General features: G+C 36.6%; 1 protein-coding gene across 4 annotated transcripts in view; it reads right to left on the reverse strand.

Moving 5' to 3' along the window:
- Window positions 1-17,976, reverse strand: part of ATAD2B (ATPase family AAA domain containing 2B) — a 72,816-nt gene that overhangs the window by 34,844 nt on the left and 19,996 nt on the right. For all 4 annotated transcript variants that reach the window (XM_069011694.1, XM_069011695.1, XM_069011693.1 and 1 more), the window contains exons 5-16: window positions 17,013-17,115; window positions 16,364-16,472; window positions 15,082-15,198; window positions 13,943-14,018; window positions 12,046-12,144; window positions 10,999-11,110; window positions 10,457-10,572; window positions 9,521-9,695; window positions 8,651-8,739; window positions 7,697-7,856; window positions 6,671-6,761; window positions 525-836 (exon numbers count right to left, since the gene is read on the reverse strand). In XM_069011694.1, the coding sequence (XP_068867795.1) occupies window positions 525-836; window positions 6,671-6,761; window positions 7,697-7,856; window positions 8,651-8,739; window positions 9,521-9,695; window positions 10,457-10,572; window positions 10,999-11,110; window positions 12,046-12,144; window positions 13,943-14,018; window positions 15,082-15,198; window positions 16,364-16,472; window positions 17,013-17,115 (1,559 nt within the window). The remainder of the gene's footprint in view (window positions 1-524; window positions 837-6,670; window positions 6,762-7,696; window positions 7,857-8,650; window positions 8,740-9,520; window positions 9,696-10,456; window positions 10,573-10,998; window positions 11,111-12,045; window positions 12,145-13,942; window positions 14,019-15,081; window positions 15,199-16,363; window positions 16,473-17,012; window positions 17,116-17,976) is intronic.

A 17,976-nucleotide genomic window follows, 5' to 3' on the forward strand; every position in this document is an offset into this window, starting at 1 on the left:
GATCAGGAATGCACCAGGCCAGTTCAAGGAGAGGGAAGCCTCAGGACTTTCTTCTAGATCAGCACGGCCATTACATAGGCTCAGGTATCTCAGCTAAACACCTGCTGAGCAGTGAGCCCCCCAAAGCTTCTGCACCACCAGCAAGCACAGGACAGGGGATAGCTAACCCATGTTCAGGATAGGAGCACCAATTTCAGGTCCTGTTACACTCAGCAACATTGTCTCACTATTTTTTTTTGTTCTGACCTTTAATTACGCCCCATCATTTCTTGTATTTAAATTGTAAATTACTTGTTTCTTTTTTTGGATGGCACTCACACGCATGGGACCTTGCTCTATATAGGTCAGGTCATTAGATTCTACAACAACTTGGAATCAGCAAAAATAATTATGCAACATTCGAGCAAGTGGTATTTACATCCTAACAACACTGAAGGAAATACACATGAGATTTAAGGCTAGGTGGAGAAGCTGAAATACTTGCAAAGTGAAACAGCATTTGCAAAAAACCCCAAACCACATACCTTCACTTTTGTCACCCTGGCTGAACTCAGCGTGAGGGAACACTTTGTGTAAGACCTCGAGGAGCTTAGTGAAGGTCCGTTCCAAGAGCGGCCTGATGACGGGGGACAGCGCGTGTCCCGAAGACGTCACGGCACGCTGGGAGGCAGGCACAATGTTCTGCATCGCGTGGTAGAAATCCTGCGCGCTGAGGACGACTGAGGAGACGTCCAGCTGGAGCTTCTGACTGCTCATGTAAATCTGGGGGTAGCGGCGTCTCAGGGCAATCAAGGCAGCCTCAGTGCAAAGTGCTTTTATGTCAGCTCCACAGTACCCTAGTGCACACAGAAACACAAACACCTTCCATGAAACAGCACCGCTGTGCCACACCTGTCTCAAGCATGCCTCCAGCTAAAAACAAGTTTATTTAATTAATTAATACTTCATTGTCAGGGTCCACAAAGCACCTGCCAATAGGTATCAGGTCATAATCTGGTGACAGTGTTGTATACCAAGAAATCAGGTTTATTAAGAGAATACTAAGAAATTAATTCCACATTGCGGTTAAAATTACCTACATTTTCACTATATCACATAATACACAGTGTATTTTCAGTCCTGGTTTATAGGTCTGTTATTGCTCTTTCTTTTCCCTTAATACTGTATAAAGTATGTGTGCAATTTTAACAGGCTAGTCACTCTCCTTCTTTTTTCCTTTAATACCTCCACATGAACATATTCTTTAATAGGAAAGTAATTTTGTTACACTGAACATCACCAACTTTAAACTTTTACAGTCTGAGAAAATGAGCAGTATAAAGAAAAATGTTTCATGAGTAGAATATGGAAGAGATAAAATCTCTTGTTAAAAAAGCATACTCTGGATTCCTGGAAAAATGTTAACTTCTACTGTCAAGAAAAATGTTTCATACTTTTTAGGAGTTTCATAACTTTACTAGTATAATCAAAAGTAGAAATTAAAATGCATTATAATTTTAATTTAGCCTATCTTCATAAGTATGTACAGGTGGCTACCTATAATTGCTTAATCATCATTAGTGAAAAACACAGATCTGATAATTATGAAATACAGAGAGACTTAACACCCCTGAGTCTTTTGCAGTACTAATGGTTTGGGGGTTTTCCCCAGAGCTAGAAATTAGATTTCAAATTTTTCCATCTTTCTAAGCAAGAGACATTAATATGCCTCTGTATTTTGAAGCACCATAGCTCCATCTTTCAAAAACTGTAAAACAATATTCCAGTGAGAAAAGTCATTTAGAGAATTAGAGTCACTATAGGAAAATGTGTTGCACTGAGGTACTCCCATATAAAAGTGCATAGGTTTGTAATGAAGTGTTTATAGAAGGTAATTAATCAATTCTTTAGTTAAAAGTATTCTCACTCAACTGTTTTTTTACCAGACTTCCTCCTCCCCACCAAGTCTTACATTAGTTGCATTTTTTCTACTCTCTTTTTGTATTAAGACAAGGGCATGTTTAGATGGGATATTAGAAAGAAATTCTTTACTATAAGGCACTTGAACCAGTTGTCCAGAGAGGCTGTGGGTGTCCCATCCTTGGAAGTATCCAAAGCCAGCTTAGATGGGGCTCTGAGCAGCCTGGTCTGCTGGAAGCTGTCCCTGCCAATGGCATGGGGGTTGGAACTGGAGGAACGTTATGGTTCCTTCCAACCCAAACCATTCTATGATTCTATAGAAGATTGGTCTTTTGGCAGCATCAAGTCCCAAAACTGATGCCTGCCTTGCTTCTCTCTCTTTAGCCTCTGCTGTTCTTTCAGTGCTGCTGGGACATACATTTATCCAAAATCCATACAGCAATAAGGAACAAAGCTGATTCCATACACAGTGTTTAAAAATAAAAAAGGAAGCAATTAATATGGAAGACAGACACTTTTCCATCTCCATCTTTAAGATATATAAATTTGGGGGGATAATAATAAAAGAAACCCACTTTCCAGCTATAAAGATGACTGAAATTGGATGAGACTTCAAAATGCACCTTTCTTATATATACTTAAAAATAATTAAAAAAAAAAAAAAGGCAAAACAAAAATAAACCCACATGGAAGATCACCATAAATATCAGATGATTTCTGCAATTTCTAAACCAAGATTTGCAATTTTATAAAAAGCATAGTAGCTACAATTATGTAAATTTGATGAGACCACACCATGACTGTTATCTAAAACATATGTAGCAATTTACAGTCCCAGTTACCTTGAAATAAATACACATTACATTTGAAATATGTTCAGATATATCCACTGTATTAATCAATAGACAACTAATTGTTTTCAGCACTGAAGTTATAAGTTTGAGGTTTTTTTAACTTTAATTTAACAGGAAATAACTATGCAGGCACACTCCAACCATGTGAAACTATTAGACAATAGCTACAGGTGCAACAGAGAACTCAAACCAGGGTTCTAAATTTTGCTTTGTTCTTTAGGTATCAGGTATCACATTCCTGTTTAAATTGGTCCACTTCTCATCCAAAAACCACACTAGATTAAATAAAAAATGGGTGGGGGGAACACTAAACCAAAGATTAAATCAAAGATATGCTGGAGATATGCAGCACCCTGAATGCCTGTCAACTTAGAAACTAGTTTAGTATCTTTGTGACAAAAGATTCAACAGCTCAGGAGCTATATCCTTCCCAACTTTTCTATTAACAAATTCTGTAATATCGCTTTCTAACAGTCATTTTAATCACCGCTTGTACATCTCCAAAGAATTGCAAAATTAGGAAATAATAGCCTGTAGCCTATTTTTAAAATTAAATTCTCAGGTGATCAGGTACACAATTAGTCTCCATTTCTACTTCTCATTTCTCAGGAGCAATTACAATTGAAGACTAATAATTGGTGTCTCTTTTTGAGGGACTCTCTTGTGCATACTGTACATCCATTTCAGTGACAAGAAAACTGCAAAAATCCTGTACCTTGTGAAACATTAAAGAGTTTTTTATTGCTAAGAAGCAAATGCACACTGATTAAGCAGAAGAAAAACATGAGTGAAGTACTGTCAAAACAAAATAAAATGTATCATGCCTACAGTAAATAATCTGATTTAGTTTTTACCCAAACTGACCCTGTAATATAAACTCAGGGTTCAGTGGATTTGCTTCCATTTTTGAAGCATCTCACAAAATATGTTTAATTTGCCAGGAAAAATGTAGTGGCACACCTTAACTTAGAACAAAATGAGGATTCCTGCCAAGTAGCCCATTTGCTTCTACCCAGCACCACCACACTCTGCTAAACATTTCTGAAGTACAATTTTCAAAAAGCAGGACAGCAAAAACCTATGTAGGTTTCCAAAGAAGGCACTTTGATCAGCAAAATTTTCCAGCCATCCTCTTCCACCTCTACTGTGCAGAAATTGTGTCCTCTTTAAAATTTCTTCTGCCTAAAACCCACAACAAAGTGCTACTGAACTGGGGGAAGCATTTAGGTAAAAAATCTTGATCACTTCTTCCACTTCATGTTGTGCAACTCCCTACTAAACTCCCAAAATTACTGCAGGGAAAGAGAGTTGGCAAACAATTCAGCAAGATGACAGAGATAAAAAATAACTACTAGGCTTATTTTAAAAAAATGTGAAAAACAGGAATGCTAATGCCAAAATCTCCTCCTTCATCATTACATGAGGATAGGAAAGAAAAATCTAACGTTATCCTCTTGCCACAAAACGCTCCTGCAATAATAAGCACAGAATATTTTTAACAAGCATCTTCAGCATGATAGTTTGCTTCTTTATAATTCTATTTAATAATGTTATTTAAATAACCCTTGCTATATTGTAAAAAGATTCATCTGCAAGATGCCAGATGGAGGAATTCACACTTTTTTAGTTGCTAGTATGTTTTGTTTTCTGCAAGACTGAGTTTGTAGGTATGTCTCTCTACCTACAGAAAGTTACCATTCCAAACAAGGGAATAAGTACAAGAGATAAGAAAGGATTTATAAAGTTCAGGGTATCTGGGACACGTCTCCAGTAAGGAGAACAAACATAATAATTATGTGTGTTTACTGAAAGTGCTAATAAGACGTGTGTGTGGTCTTCTGAGCAATGCTGTGCTGTCCCCAAGCTGCTTCACTTCATCTCACACACATTGCAGTCATGAGGCCATTCAGGGAAGTGGAGTCTTTCATTCTCACATACTCAGAAATCCTCTAAAAGGTTGTAATCCATAACACCTGGGACAAAAATCAACCCTCAGGAAATAACCTATTTCTGGCAAGTCCTGGGGCTTTTCCCTTCCAATTTCCTTCTAATTACACCCCTGGATCTTAAGAAGTTCTGGGTCGCACATACACCTGCTTCCCCAAAATCATTTGCTTTGGGAGTATTTCAGCAGTTTTCTTCATTAGGATCCAAAAGCTTGGAGTTAAGTGTTGCCAAGTCTGCTGAACTGGAGAGAGGTATCAACCATGCTGTGCCAAAAGCCTGGCAAAGTCTAGGCAGCTTTTACTTGGGGAAGAGGGAGTGTTGTTTTTGGGGGGGAAGGTTGGTTGTTTTTAAAGAAAACCTGCACACAAGAGGAAATAGCAGACTGGTATAAACTGTATCACAGACATGTAAGTGTACCAATGAGTCCCATTGGTAATGGCCACAAAGAACCTGGAAAGTCTGTTTAAATCATTATTGCTGTTTTTGCTTATAGAAATGATGAGGCAATCCCAAGGTGAAGAAGATACACCAGTCTTACTTCAGCTGTTTTGAAAAGTCTTTGTAATACCCCAAAGATTTTCATCTTGGACGTATGGAAACACTTAAATTCCAAGATACAGACTGGAAGTCAAGTATATAGTATCTGGAGAGCAGGAAAGCCAAGGAAAACAGAAAAGGGTATTTCTTTTTGTTAGCTGACTTCCACAGAACTGACAGGCTTTATGAAGCACAAAGAATATATTCCAATAAAATGTACAAATGGCTTTCCCTATTGTCTGAAATTTTAAAATAGTGTGCCTTCAATGAAAAAATACAGTGAACTTCTAAAAAAACATCTGTGTTCTTTTCCCATCTACTCCCCTCTCTCCCACTAAGCAGCACCACATCTTTGCATAATTCAAGCAGAATTTACATGGAACGGGTTTGTCATGTGCTGTCCTATACCCGGCAAAGCTTAAACTGGAATTTGCTGGATAGTTGTTTTCTCCTCACCAGAAGATGTTGAGTCTTTGTGCATCAAAAGCGGAGGGATGCTGCTTCGATGAGAGATCTCCCTGTGGATGAAGAGGATAATTCGGATGTACTGTAGCTGACTGAATGGACTGATGTTCAATTTAAAGTTCTTAGATTCCCTGATGATGGATTCCAAAGCACAGATATTTGAGACTGTCCTTTTTCTGAGAACTTCAGTGCTCATCCAAGCAGATGACTGACAGAGAATGTATCCTTGCATGACAAATTGTTGAGAAGATATTGTGGTGTGTGCTTTAAGGTCATTTCCTCTGTTAAATTCACGATAAAAATATTTGGGTTTATTTCTGATTAGATTTAAACAGCAGGCTTATCTTGAACAACCAACCTCCATTCAATACAGCAGATCTTTGGGAGCTCCAAAGGTGTATTTAATGGATTCAAGGTGTGGTAGTTTTTTTTCTCCCCTACCTATGTCTACACTTTGAGGTTGTTCTGTGCTAGCAATCTGGAAAAAAAATTCATCTTGAGAAAGACTGGTTAGTTTGCTGGATTTATGTCAGAGGAGAGCATGCCAGTCAGTAAAAAACAAACAAAAAACAAAAACCTCACACACAAGTACTGATTTTTTTTCCTCAGTAAGTAGACAGAAAAACTCCCAAGTCCCCCTATCTCTTTTGTAATAATCTAATTTAATGGGAAGTCTACCTAAAGATTCCAATTCCAACTTCATTTTGCTTCTCTTTAAGGGTATGCATCCTATATAAGGACAGTGATGTTACAGAAAGGAAACATGGTTGTATTTTCAAATCACTACTAGCGACTCATTTTGTGTTTTAGTAAGAAACGTATTTTGTTACTACACAAAGAGTGTTGTTCAAAGTACAGAAGTTTAGAAAGGTAAAGACAAGAAAATCTTGACACATTTAACATACCTTCAAAGTTTTACACAGAAGAGAAAGCCTCTACAGTAAAAGTACTAACATCATAATACTCACCAACACATTTTTCAGCCAGTTCTCCTAAGAAAGGATCTGACAATTTGGGGTTCCAATCCCTGGTATGAATTTGCAAAATGTGCTTTCGTGCCTGATTTAAAAAAAAAAAAAAAAAAGAAAAGAAAATGAGATAAAAAAACTAGCAAGCCAAAACCATGTCATAGAAAAAAGTATTATTTATTCATGTGCATCTATAGTTACTTTACCTGCTTTTGATGTAACTGAGACACATAAAATAGAACTTAGCACTCAAAAGTCTCTCAAGAGCAAAGCTTTTCCCTTCTTTTTTAATTCCATATATAAGCAGTATTTGTTTCACCAGTTCCACATTTTAATTTCTGTTTAATCAACATTATTTTACATGAACTGATCGAAACTCATGTTCTATTAGGAATTGTCATAGTTTTATAATTTCATTTTTAATTACTGCACCTATGGTTAACAGGTTCTACCATCAAAGGCCTCACCAATTAATGTACTGCTGAGTAGCACAGCACATAAACATGAATCCCAAAACAATTCCAGCTAAAAATTCTATAAAATCCAAATACATCTATCCATAAAGAAAATAAAATTAACTCTAAGTATAAATTCATGAAGTATTATGGCGGAGTTTATGTAAGTTTAGAATAAAGAACTGAAATGTTTCTGTTGTCAACATTGTGAAGTCTGGCTGTGCATCTACATTTTTTACGTGCTTAGAAGTCGACAAGATTTAAAGTTATTTTCCTTTACCATAAGTTTCAAGCCCCAAATAGGGTTCATTATACAAATCCATAGTTTTCAGATAAGCAATTCAGTTTACTGTGAATAATTTACCTCTGTTTAGTTTTAGATATATCCTGAGGATGTGAAGCCCAATACAACTTTATGTATACAATCTGTTTGTACTAAAAATATCTTACTAAAATTAAACATTCTTACAAGCAAGAATGAATATTTTTATTTCATAAGCTTGGCTGTCAGGCATTCAAATGCTTAATATACTAAAGATGTTTATTAATAAATCTCCTTTCCAGGTTTTACCTTCTTGTCAGGCAAGTTGAAAAGAAACTCCCTGTCAAAGCGACCAGGTCTCCTGAGTGCAGGATCTATAGAATCCAGTCTGTTTGTAGCACCAATTACAACTATTTCACCTCTATTATCCAGTCCATCCATGAGGGCAAGAAGAGTAGACACTATAGAGCTAAAAAAGAGTTTTCAGAATAAGAAAGTATAGGGAATACTGCAAGAACTTTTGCATTTTCAAAAGCAACATTAGTAAGTTCAAAAGAAAAAAAGCTAAGCTACAAACAGGTGCACAACAGTTTCAAGTCTCATATGTTCCATTGGCCTCCTGGTCTGCTGGCTCCAAATTTCTGTCCTATTTCTCTCAGCAGAGTGGAGGGAGATAGACACATAGATACCACCACCTATAGAATGACAGGTATAAGTGTGCTGCCAAACAGAGCCCAAAACCCAGAACCAAAACTGAGATTGAAAGCAGCTATGAAGAATTTCAGCCAGCAGCAAACATTTTGTAAAAAATGTTTTTAAAAAATGACACTATAGCAACACAAGACATGTTTGTACATCACACCATCTAGAATCAAAATCACAGGTGAGTTCAGTTCATTGATAGAACATTACAGTTCATCATGTTAGAATAAAATTTTTCAACTGGTTATTTTATTGGGCTGGTAACAGACAATCTGTTTACATCACAAAACAGCAAACCAAGGAATGGCTGTGGAAATCTTGCAGTTAATAATGTGGCTCAAGGGTAATTGTCACTGCAGTTCAATTCCCAGCAAATTACAGTTTGCCAGAAGGACTGAAAAGATGACTTTCAACACCAGAAAACCAATCTGTCCTTTCTAGTGTAAGTGGGCTTCAGAAAAAGTAAAAACCTTTCCTGGGAAATGAGTAAAATTACATTTAAGAGTTTACCTAGATAAGGTACCCTATACAAAGATAATGGCAGCACAGAAGAAATATTACCTGTGAATCTGATCTTGTCTGCTAGAACGAACTGGAGCCAAGCCATCTATTTCATCAAAAAAGATTATAGAGGGTCTCATCAAGTATGCCTGGTATGCAATATATAAAACAAAAATTGAATTCACTGTTAATTCCTGATTTATCCATCAACACTGAAAACTGGTTTCACTAGAAAGCATTAACATGCTAAACTAACGCACATACTGAGACATCTTTGTTAAAAAGTGTAAAGTCTGAAATGAAAACTGAATTTCCATCTCAGCAGTGTTTCAAAGCAAAGCTGAGTGCAGTCTGCTTCGAGTAAGCAAGATGGCACCAGTGTACCAGTTTTACTGTGTGCTGCACAGGTTAAAGACAAACACACACCTTCCAGTCAGTTAGAGAGAACATGATCTTATCTGCTCACAATCTGTTTGTTTAGACATCTCTATCTGACAGCCACTTTTCTTTGAGCTACTGCATTTTACTGCTTTGTGTGATTCTCTGTTCTGTCCAGTCTCTTCTAAGCCAAAAAAGAACATTAAAATAGACACACAACCAACGCAGTCATGCACTTCCCCCTGTAGCATTTATTTTGAACATGCCAGTCAAACTCAAACTCATTGACTGATTTTTTTTTCCCTAATTTTTACCCAAACTACTTTGCTTCTTTAATGGAGAAGTCAAGAAACTTCTTTCTCTAAGTTTACAGAGAAAGAAAAACTACTCAGAATTCCTCTATTCTTATTGTCTAAGTATGCCATTTGGTAAAATCCTGCTTAATTTATGAAAATGTAGTTACTTGTTTCAATTGCAAATACCTTTGGCTACCTAAACCACAAAATACAACATACAGAGAAATCGTATGAAAACAACATATTTTGTTCTAACCTGATCGAAAAGGAGTCGAAGCTGACGTTCAGATTCACCAACCCACTTACTGAGACAGTCTGCTCCTTTCCTCATAAAGAAAGCCACCTTTTTGTCTCCTTGACTGCATTCATTAGCTAGAGCTCTAGCTACCAAGGTTTTACCTGTTCCAGGAGGACCATAGAATAAACAGCCCCTGAAGATAAATGGATCAACACAGTCACAAACTTATTTTACGTCTCCTGAAAAACTCCAAGTCAAATTTTAAAATGAAGACAGGGAGCCTGGAGAAGAAAGACTTAAGATCTCGTATTATTATTTTGTGTATTAACATGACTTCATAAAATCTAAGTTTGTTTTATGCTTTCCAATCAGTAAAACTTTGATCTGTAAAGAACATTAATCACAGGCATATTAAGTTTCCAAAGTCTTCTTTTACATTAGTTAAATACCACCTCTTCAAATATTAGAAGTTAGGTAACACCTTAATCAGCATTTGTTACTTCTTTGGAATGAAGTAATTAAGTGACAAAAATACCCCCACAATGTCAATTTACTTAGATACAATGTACCCATTTAAATCACACACCAAGATAACTGATTAATAAATATTAAAATCACAGTATAATATTACTGAGAAAAACATCACCATTTTGCTTGATCTAGTAAAATATTTAATAACATAATGGAAAAAAAAGGCAAGGTACTACTAAATAGAACACATGAGAATTCTTTCTTTAACCAAATCACAAAGTTTACCATCCTACCACAAGAAAAATAAACTAGATTTTTTAAACTCTTCATCCTGCTTATTACATATTCTGAGACAAGTGGAGTAGCAAACACATAAATCTATTTGAACTGTAAAACACTTCAGGGCAAGAATCAATCTCCTATGTGTTTTCAATTCTTCAGCGCTTAATAAAAAAATGCAACAGTAAGAGTAAATACACCTACCTTGGTGGCTGAATTTTGAATTTTTCAAATATTTCTGGATAGAGAAGAGGAAACACTACCATTTCCTTAAGTGCAAGGATATGATGGCTCAATCCCCCTATACTATCAAAACACACCTTAGGGGGAAAAAAAGCATACAAAGTTTATATTGTAACAGCGTTCCACAAGAGCACCTTTATTTATAAAACATTTGAAAACAAATTAGAAAAAATACTGCATTGACCAACAGGAATTCCCTGAATTTTGGAAGTGTGAAAAAAAATAGTTGAGAAAGTCATCTCTTGGCTGCCCACAAGAGGTTTATCTGGTTTTCAAGTTAACTGTGCCAGGGATGCCTGGACATCTACAGAGATCCAGCCTGAGTCCCAGAGCAATGCTTTGTAGTCCAAAAAACACAGACAAAAGCTTTGGTTACAATACAATAAAATAAAAAGTATCAGTGAGCTTTTTATGAATTTACTTCAAACTCAATAAGAGGCTGTGGTCAATTCTGCTTATGCATAACTGAGGGAAGGAAGATAAAAAGCTCTAACAAAACCTACCGATTTATCAACAATCATAGGGTCAACATCAGCCAAACTTGCCCCAACTTTCACACGTTCTCGAAGGATTCCACTAGCTAAGTCTTCTGCTCTGAAGTTTAAAGGCAGGCACCTGTTCAACAACAAACAAACACCAAACAAATACAGTTCTTTTTTCACTGCTTGGAGGAGAAGAACCAAGGGATAAAATGCCTTTTACTACATAAAGAGATAACCTTCCCAGATTGGTAAACAAAACTAATCTATTTTTTTGTGGCAATTATTGTTACGTATCTGGAAATTCCTTAATATACTTTTATGTTTCCATACACATATTTCAATCTGAAGAACCAGGCTGGACAGATGATTTTGATTAAACATAGATGAAACAGTATTTCCTTCCTTTAAGCTGTTACACACATATTACATCAGGCCAACTACACAGGTAAAGGGAGGAAGAAAGGCATCAGTAAGACACAGGTTACACTCAGAATTACACTTCTGGAACACTGCTTGAATTCCTTGCGATCGAAAAGGGAGCAACGTGGCAGACAGGAAGAGATGGAAAAAAGCTGAGGAAAATTTTATTTCCTGAGGAATTTTCCTACTTAGGTATCTGTGGAGGTGAATAGATTTACTTACAGATCTTCCACTTTTAGATTACTGCTAAATACATGTAAGGTCAAAAAAATATGCACTGGGTGTGTAGAACGCATGAATTGTTACACAAGAGGAAGAGGGAAGAGCTGGGAGTACAACTGAATTAACTGGGACCAAGTTACACCAATGATAATATTTTAACCAACAGGAGTTGTCTTTTATAACCCAACTGAATCAAACAGCTATTCTTGTATTTCCATCTTTTTATCACTAGTATTAATTATCTACTCATAAGACTCCAAAATCTGTATTAATATATAACCAGCACTCCTCCTAAACCGTGTCTGCAGGTAATTACAGGCAGAACCAAAAGTCTGCAGAACTCATAAAACATTATAGACTAGTTCTGTTTATTTTCTGATAAATAATAAAATCAAACCATTCTAAAGACCAAGGATGTTCTGATACCTATTTCTTGCTCTGGCTATGCTTTTAGATTTTCTTCTTTCAAAACGTTCTTCATCTGAAGAGGTTGTATCACTGCTGTGAATGGCGTGCTTCTTTCTCCTATGGAAGTGGCAAAACAAATAGAAAACTCAGTCTTTTTTGGAGTAGAATGCCATGTTTTGGTCCTTCTATAAAAATGACACTGAAATGGCAAGTACAGTACTGATCAGTAAGTAGTGTAAGTACTGAGATGCCTGCAAATTGTAGCTTCATTAAGTATCAAAATAATCTGAGAGGGGAACAACAGCTCTTACTGCCACAGTGATTATCTGATTTCAACATGAACATTACTAGGACAGTAGAGCCCCATAAGATGTGTGGTCCAGTCCATGTCACCTCAGCACTGTGATTTGAATATTCAATCAATAAGCTGCAACTGTACTTAGGAAAGCTTCCAACCACTTTAGGTACCTCTAACATAACAGACATACCAAGATCTCCTTACTCAGTTTGATTTTTCCTTTAAATATTCTTTGAAAAAATTCCATACTTCACAAAGTATATAGTCTCTTTTTATGAGGTTATTAATTCTGAATAGCAGAACAGGCCCTCAAAATACCTGTACTTCTGATCTGAATCCAAGTAAAATTACTATCCAAAGTCTGAATGAACCATTTCTTATTTTAGTATGACAGTATTTCAGAAAACTGAGTATTTCAGAAATACAACAGAATGTACATTAAATTGTCTGTACAAAAAGGTGTTGAGTTTGATATCGGTTTGGAAAATTCAGCACTTTCTTGAATGAAGAAGTTGGCTACTAGTAAAAAGTCTTCAATTTTAAGTGAATATAGTGAGGTGCATCATCTGTATGAACATGATAATGCACTGAATTTACTGGGTTTTGCCAATGGATAACATGGTCTATCAGTTTTACTGTTCAATGACCAAAAATGAGATACATTTCAAAATATATCAAAGAGAGTATCACGCAATTGGGAAGACTTTTTATGATAGTGCCTTGACAAGAAGGGATAAAACGAGGGCTGAGTAATGAGCAGGCTAAAACTGAAGGGATAATAACTTTCACACCCTTCATATATGAATTGTAAGTACAAGTCCAGAGATTATACAAAAAAAGTCACACGCTCTTCAAGGAGAAAAAAAAACAACTCTTATTTGTATTACAAAGAAACTTTAGAATCCTAAGATTCAGCCACTACTTTATTTACACTTCATATATTTTCACTATGCCATTAAATTAAGCAATAAGACAAGAGTTTCAGCTATGACTTGTATTCATTTACTTGGATTCTGTTCATGGACAGACTTGTCTTTTTGAAACTTTTATTAAGTTTATTTTTTAAAAAATGTTTTAAGCTGTAATCTCATCTGTTTTGTTACATAAAGCCTACCGACAGTTTCCAAGACAACTTGTTACATTCCAGACTTCTCTGACACAAAACATAAGAGTCAAAAATTATGCTTGTTAAATATTTTATTAAATTGTTGATAATTCTTGGATGGAATTTGAACTGAAAGAAAACAAAAAACATTAACCTGTTTTGCTCAGTTTTGTACAACAGAAAGGGGTATTTGTTAAACTGATGTGCTGGATTTAAATATTAAATATACAGCCTTACAGAAAAAGCTACATTGTGCCATGCAGAATTCCTTCCAGTACTTGTAGCACACCTGTTTCCATTCTGTTTAGCACAAAGCTTCTACTGGGATTACGAAGTGCCATGACACTCCTGTTTGGATGCTGATCAGGGTCTGAACCTAGGACACACTTCAAGACCCACTCACATGCATAAATGAACTGTGCAACTCACTCAGGAATGGTCCAAAAATCAAAAGCTACCAGAATGTACTAAAGGAAAGCAAACAAATTACATACCAAAAGACTGACATTTACCTGATATGGCTTCTTCTTGCAGGAGATCTGTGAATATCAAATAGCGTATTTTCTCTCTTTTTTTGATGAGCTGGCACTGTAACATCAATTACAAAAGAATTATAAACTAATCTAAATGCAGCACATAAGTGCTAGATTATCACTTCATCAATAAGATTATCACTGGTTTCTCCAAAAGATTAAATTAAGGAAGTAATTGGGCAGGGGACTTTGTCACTATCACTGTACTTGGCTGGATGTAGCCATGGGAATTCCATCCTCACCCTCCTCAAATTATCAGAGGAGTCTGTCATGGCATAGAATGTAACTCATTCAGGGCACTAGCATTTTTAGTTTATTTGCAGGACATGAAACTCCATACAGAAAACTCTTCATAGCTGATAATATGGGACATTTTGAAATTTCTCTGAACAAATAAACCACAGCAGTTCTCTATCAGAGAAATCATATTCTGTGATCCTCTGACTTGCAGAAATGGTTCAAAGCTCCATCAGGGCAAACTCAAACTTGACAGGAAGAAGCATTTCTTTACTGAGAGGGAGGTCCAACACTGGAAAAGGCTTCCTAAAGAAGTGGTCAATGCCCCAAGCCTGTCATAAGAGGCATTTGGACAATGCCTTGAATAAAATGGTTTTGGTCAGCCCTGAAGCTGTCAGGCAGCTGGACTAGATGATCGCTGTAGATTCCTTCCAACTGAAATACTTTAAATTTCTCATCTGTGATAACTGCTGCTATGCTATTTATCTACAGCTATGAATTAGGCTTACTACTGAAGAAGAGAAGCAGGCATAACAGTAACTGTTTTTTCTATGCAATCACCTAATTTATTAGATTGCTTTCTGCCAAGTATTTCTTGACTTAAACCCCCTTCACCTCCAACCCTGAGCCCAGCACAGGGCAGTACCTGCAGAGTTCAATGAGGCAGCAATGCCACCACCACTGAAAAACTGACAGACTGTGTCTCAGCAGTCCCATCCATGTGGTGAACCACAACAGGTCAGGATGGAAATCACACAGTGCTGCATCCCTGTTACTCAGTCAGGGGTGAAGAGTAGCTATCCAACTATTCCCTCCCCACATCCATGGTATTCCAGCAGGTCAGAAGAGCAGAACAGCATGAGCACTGTCCGGTCCCTCACCTATTGGAGGGGCTTGGTATCTCTCAACAGTTTTTCTCTGTCTGAGATTATACGGCCGATCGTTTTCTTCCCCCTCAGCTTCTTCTACTTCTATATCTCCGTCTTCTTCCTGAGACTCTGTTGGGAGGTAAAAATATTTTCAGAACACTTCCACTTCATGTCAGAGCTGCTTTCATCCTAAAAAATTAACACTTTAATGGTCACTGAGAATTACTGCCTATATATTAATTAATACTAATTGGCAAATCACTGGAAATTTGAAGACCACAATAAATCTACAGCACATTGTTAAATTTCCTTCTAGTTTTTTACAGAAGATTCTGGAAAGGCAAAAGAAAGAAAAATAAATGTATTCAAAACAGCTTTAGTTGGAAAACACTTCAAACATCACTTCTATCTGCTGTATTTTTCCTTCAATAATTATCTCTCAAATTAAGGATAATGCATTTCTTCTCTTTTCCATAGGAGCCTCAATAAATCAAATATTTGACACAGCATGAAAAATAGTACAACTTTATGATTCACAGCATCATTTTTACACAAAGCAAAGGAACACAGAAATACACTTTATACACTTTGTGTATGAAGGCACAACCCAGGCCCATCTGTTAACAGGATCAGAATTTCCATCCATGCATCTCAGAACTAGGACTGCATTCTTATTCATTGGGACACACCACACCTTCCACAGCAGTTTTAGTTAAAAACTGAGATGCACTATGCTGAAACCTGTATGGATGCCTAAAGTTTAAGTCTGATTTCTTAAGGAGGCCAAGCATGATGCTGATCAGGCCATCAAAGTCAGCCACAATCCCCTCCTTCCCAGTAATTTTGGAACCTATTGACCAGTTTCACTCAGATTTTTAAAGTAAAGTACAATTTCAAATACAGCTGTGCCCTTACAAGCCTTCTAAAATGTCGATGGACAGAAAACAAATTTTAATTAATACCTTCCCCCAAAGGAAGGATGCAAGCCTAACTGTTACAAATTCTTTCTGGTAATTGCCACTCATCACAGGAGAAACATCAAGTCAGTTAGAACATACATAGTTGTAGACTACATTCATCATATCCTGGCTTCCACCAGATTGTTACAGGGGATGTAAGGAAAGCTCCAGTGACTTAGTGTTATGAAAAATGGAAGGAAGGAAATGTAGTATACAAACATTTAGAAACCAGGCATTGTTCTGCTTTCTGTAGTGCAATATATTGCTACCTTATGTGAAGAACTTTGTTTTGTAAGTATTTGAGACAAGCCACTACAATTTTTTACAACCCATACCTTCTTCTTCCCCTTCTGTGGACACTTCATGGTGGTTCTGAATCCCATAGCTATTTCTCCTCAGTGATTTCCTCCTTCTTTTCACTCGAGAATACATATCCATGTTTTCCTGGAATAAAATTCACATGCACTCCCATCAGCACTGTCCCATGTCACTCACAGTCTTAGTGCAGTAAGTAATGCTCCACACAATCCCTAGCCCTCAAGTGTTTTTCCAGCAGAGCTCTCCCCAGGTAGACTACAAAAGCACTCATTTAACAGTGCTAAAGTAAGTCTCTCAGGCAGAACCCAGTCCATCTAATACAGAGTAACATCAGTATCGAGCTGTTTTCATGAAAAATGCAGGTGAGAGACCCCGGTCCTGTTTCCAAGTTACCAGAGTATGCTTCAAACCAAAGAAGAACCACCACAGCACAGCGTGACAGCATGACTGAATTTGTCAATAAAGAAAACATAATGTAGTGTATATCCATTAATTTTGTTCTGAATTTTAGTTATCAAAATTTAGTTCATCAAGTTTAATGGTATACACTGAAGAAAATCAGAAACCTTTAGACACAGCTACAGACAAGTGTATGGTGTTTGCAAAAACAAACATGCTCTGCCTTGGTATGACTTTTATCCAAGAGCTCAGAAACTCTGCACTTACGAATTCTGTATCTGTCCACATCCGCAGCCGCTCTACCTCCCCAGATCGCCTGTTCCTCCTGATGTTAATATTATCCATTTCCTGTAGGACAGCTTCAGCAGTACTAAAATATATGCAACAGTTAACACACACAAAACAGTCAAAACAGTAACATGCAGAACTTTTGACATAGCATCCAACATCTTAAGTTGTCTATCAATTAACTACAAACCCAACCATAATAAAACTGAACAAATATAACCTAAGAAGTATGTAAAAGAAGAAATGCTGATGCTAATAAAGTTTGGGGTTCAAATTAGACAGTAGCATTTTAAAAGACTTTTTAAAAAATTTTGCTCAGTATAAATTGTAGCATATATATTTGCAACTGCTTAGACATAAGATTAGGTGTCAGGTAAGATTAAATTTGCAAAATAAGAAAGCAAAGCTTTTTACCTAAAATTATAATACTGGGAATGCAATTAATGCCTCCACCCCATAAGCTTTACAGTTTCTTACCATGGCCTCAAAAAGACACTAGAACATAAAGGATTTTCTTTTTGTTAAATCAGTAACATCTAGAATCTCATTGTTCCGAATTTGACCTCACTACCATTCCTCATCTACTATTTAATTAGTCAGCATTTTCATTTTCTGGAGTATTTGTAAACAGCTGTCAAAACAATGGTGGTATATAAGCAATAACCCTGGCCAAGATGCTTCACTGCTAAGGAAGAGAACGACACAGTACTAGCCAGGCCAAGTCAATTATTTGGCCACCTGTCCTGAAGACCATGTTACTGCTCTCCATGGTGATTAGAGTAGCTTTCAACTGGAATTTTACTATATTTGTATAATATTTGTAAGAATACAGAAACTTTCATTTCCTTTTTTTCAAGCTGTTTAAAAGTAAATCTAAAGGGTGAAAGCCTGCCTAGAAAGAAGACGGTGGAAGTTCTGGTGATATAAGTCAGTAAAGTCACGA

This window comes from Aphelocoma coerulescens, chromosome 3 (assembly GCF_041296385.1).
Source record: "Aphelocoma coerulescens isolate FSJ_1873_10779 chromosome 3, UR_Acoe_1.0, whole genome shotgun sequence".
NCBI classification, from domain to species: domain Eukaryota; kingdom Metazoa; phylum Chordata; class Aves; order Passeriformes; family Corvidae; genus Aphelocoma; species Aphelocoma coerulescens.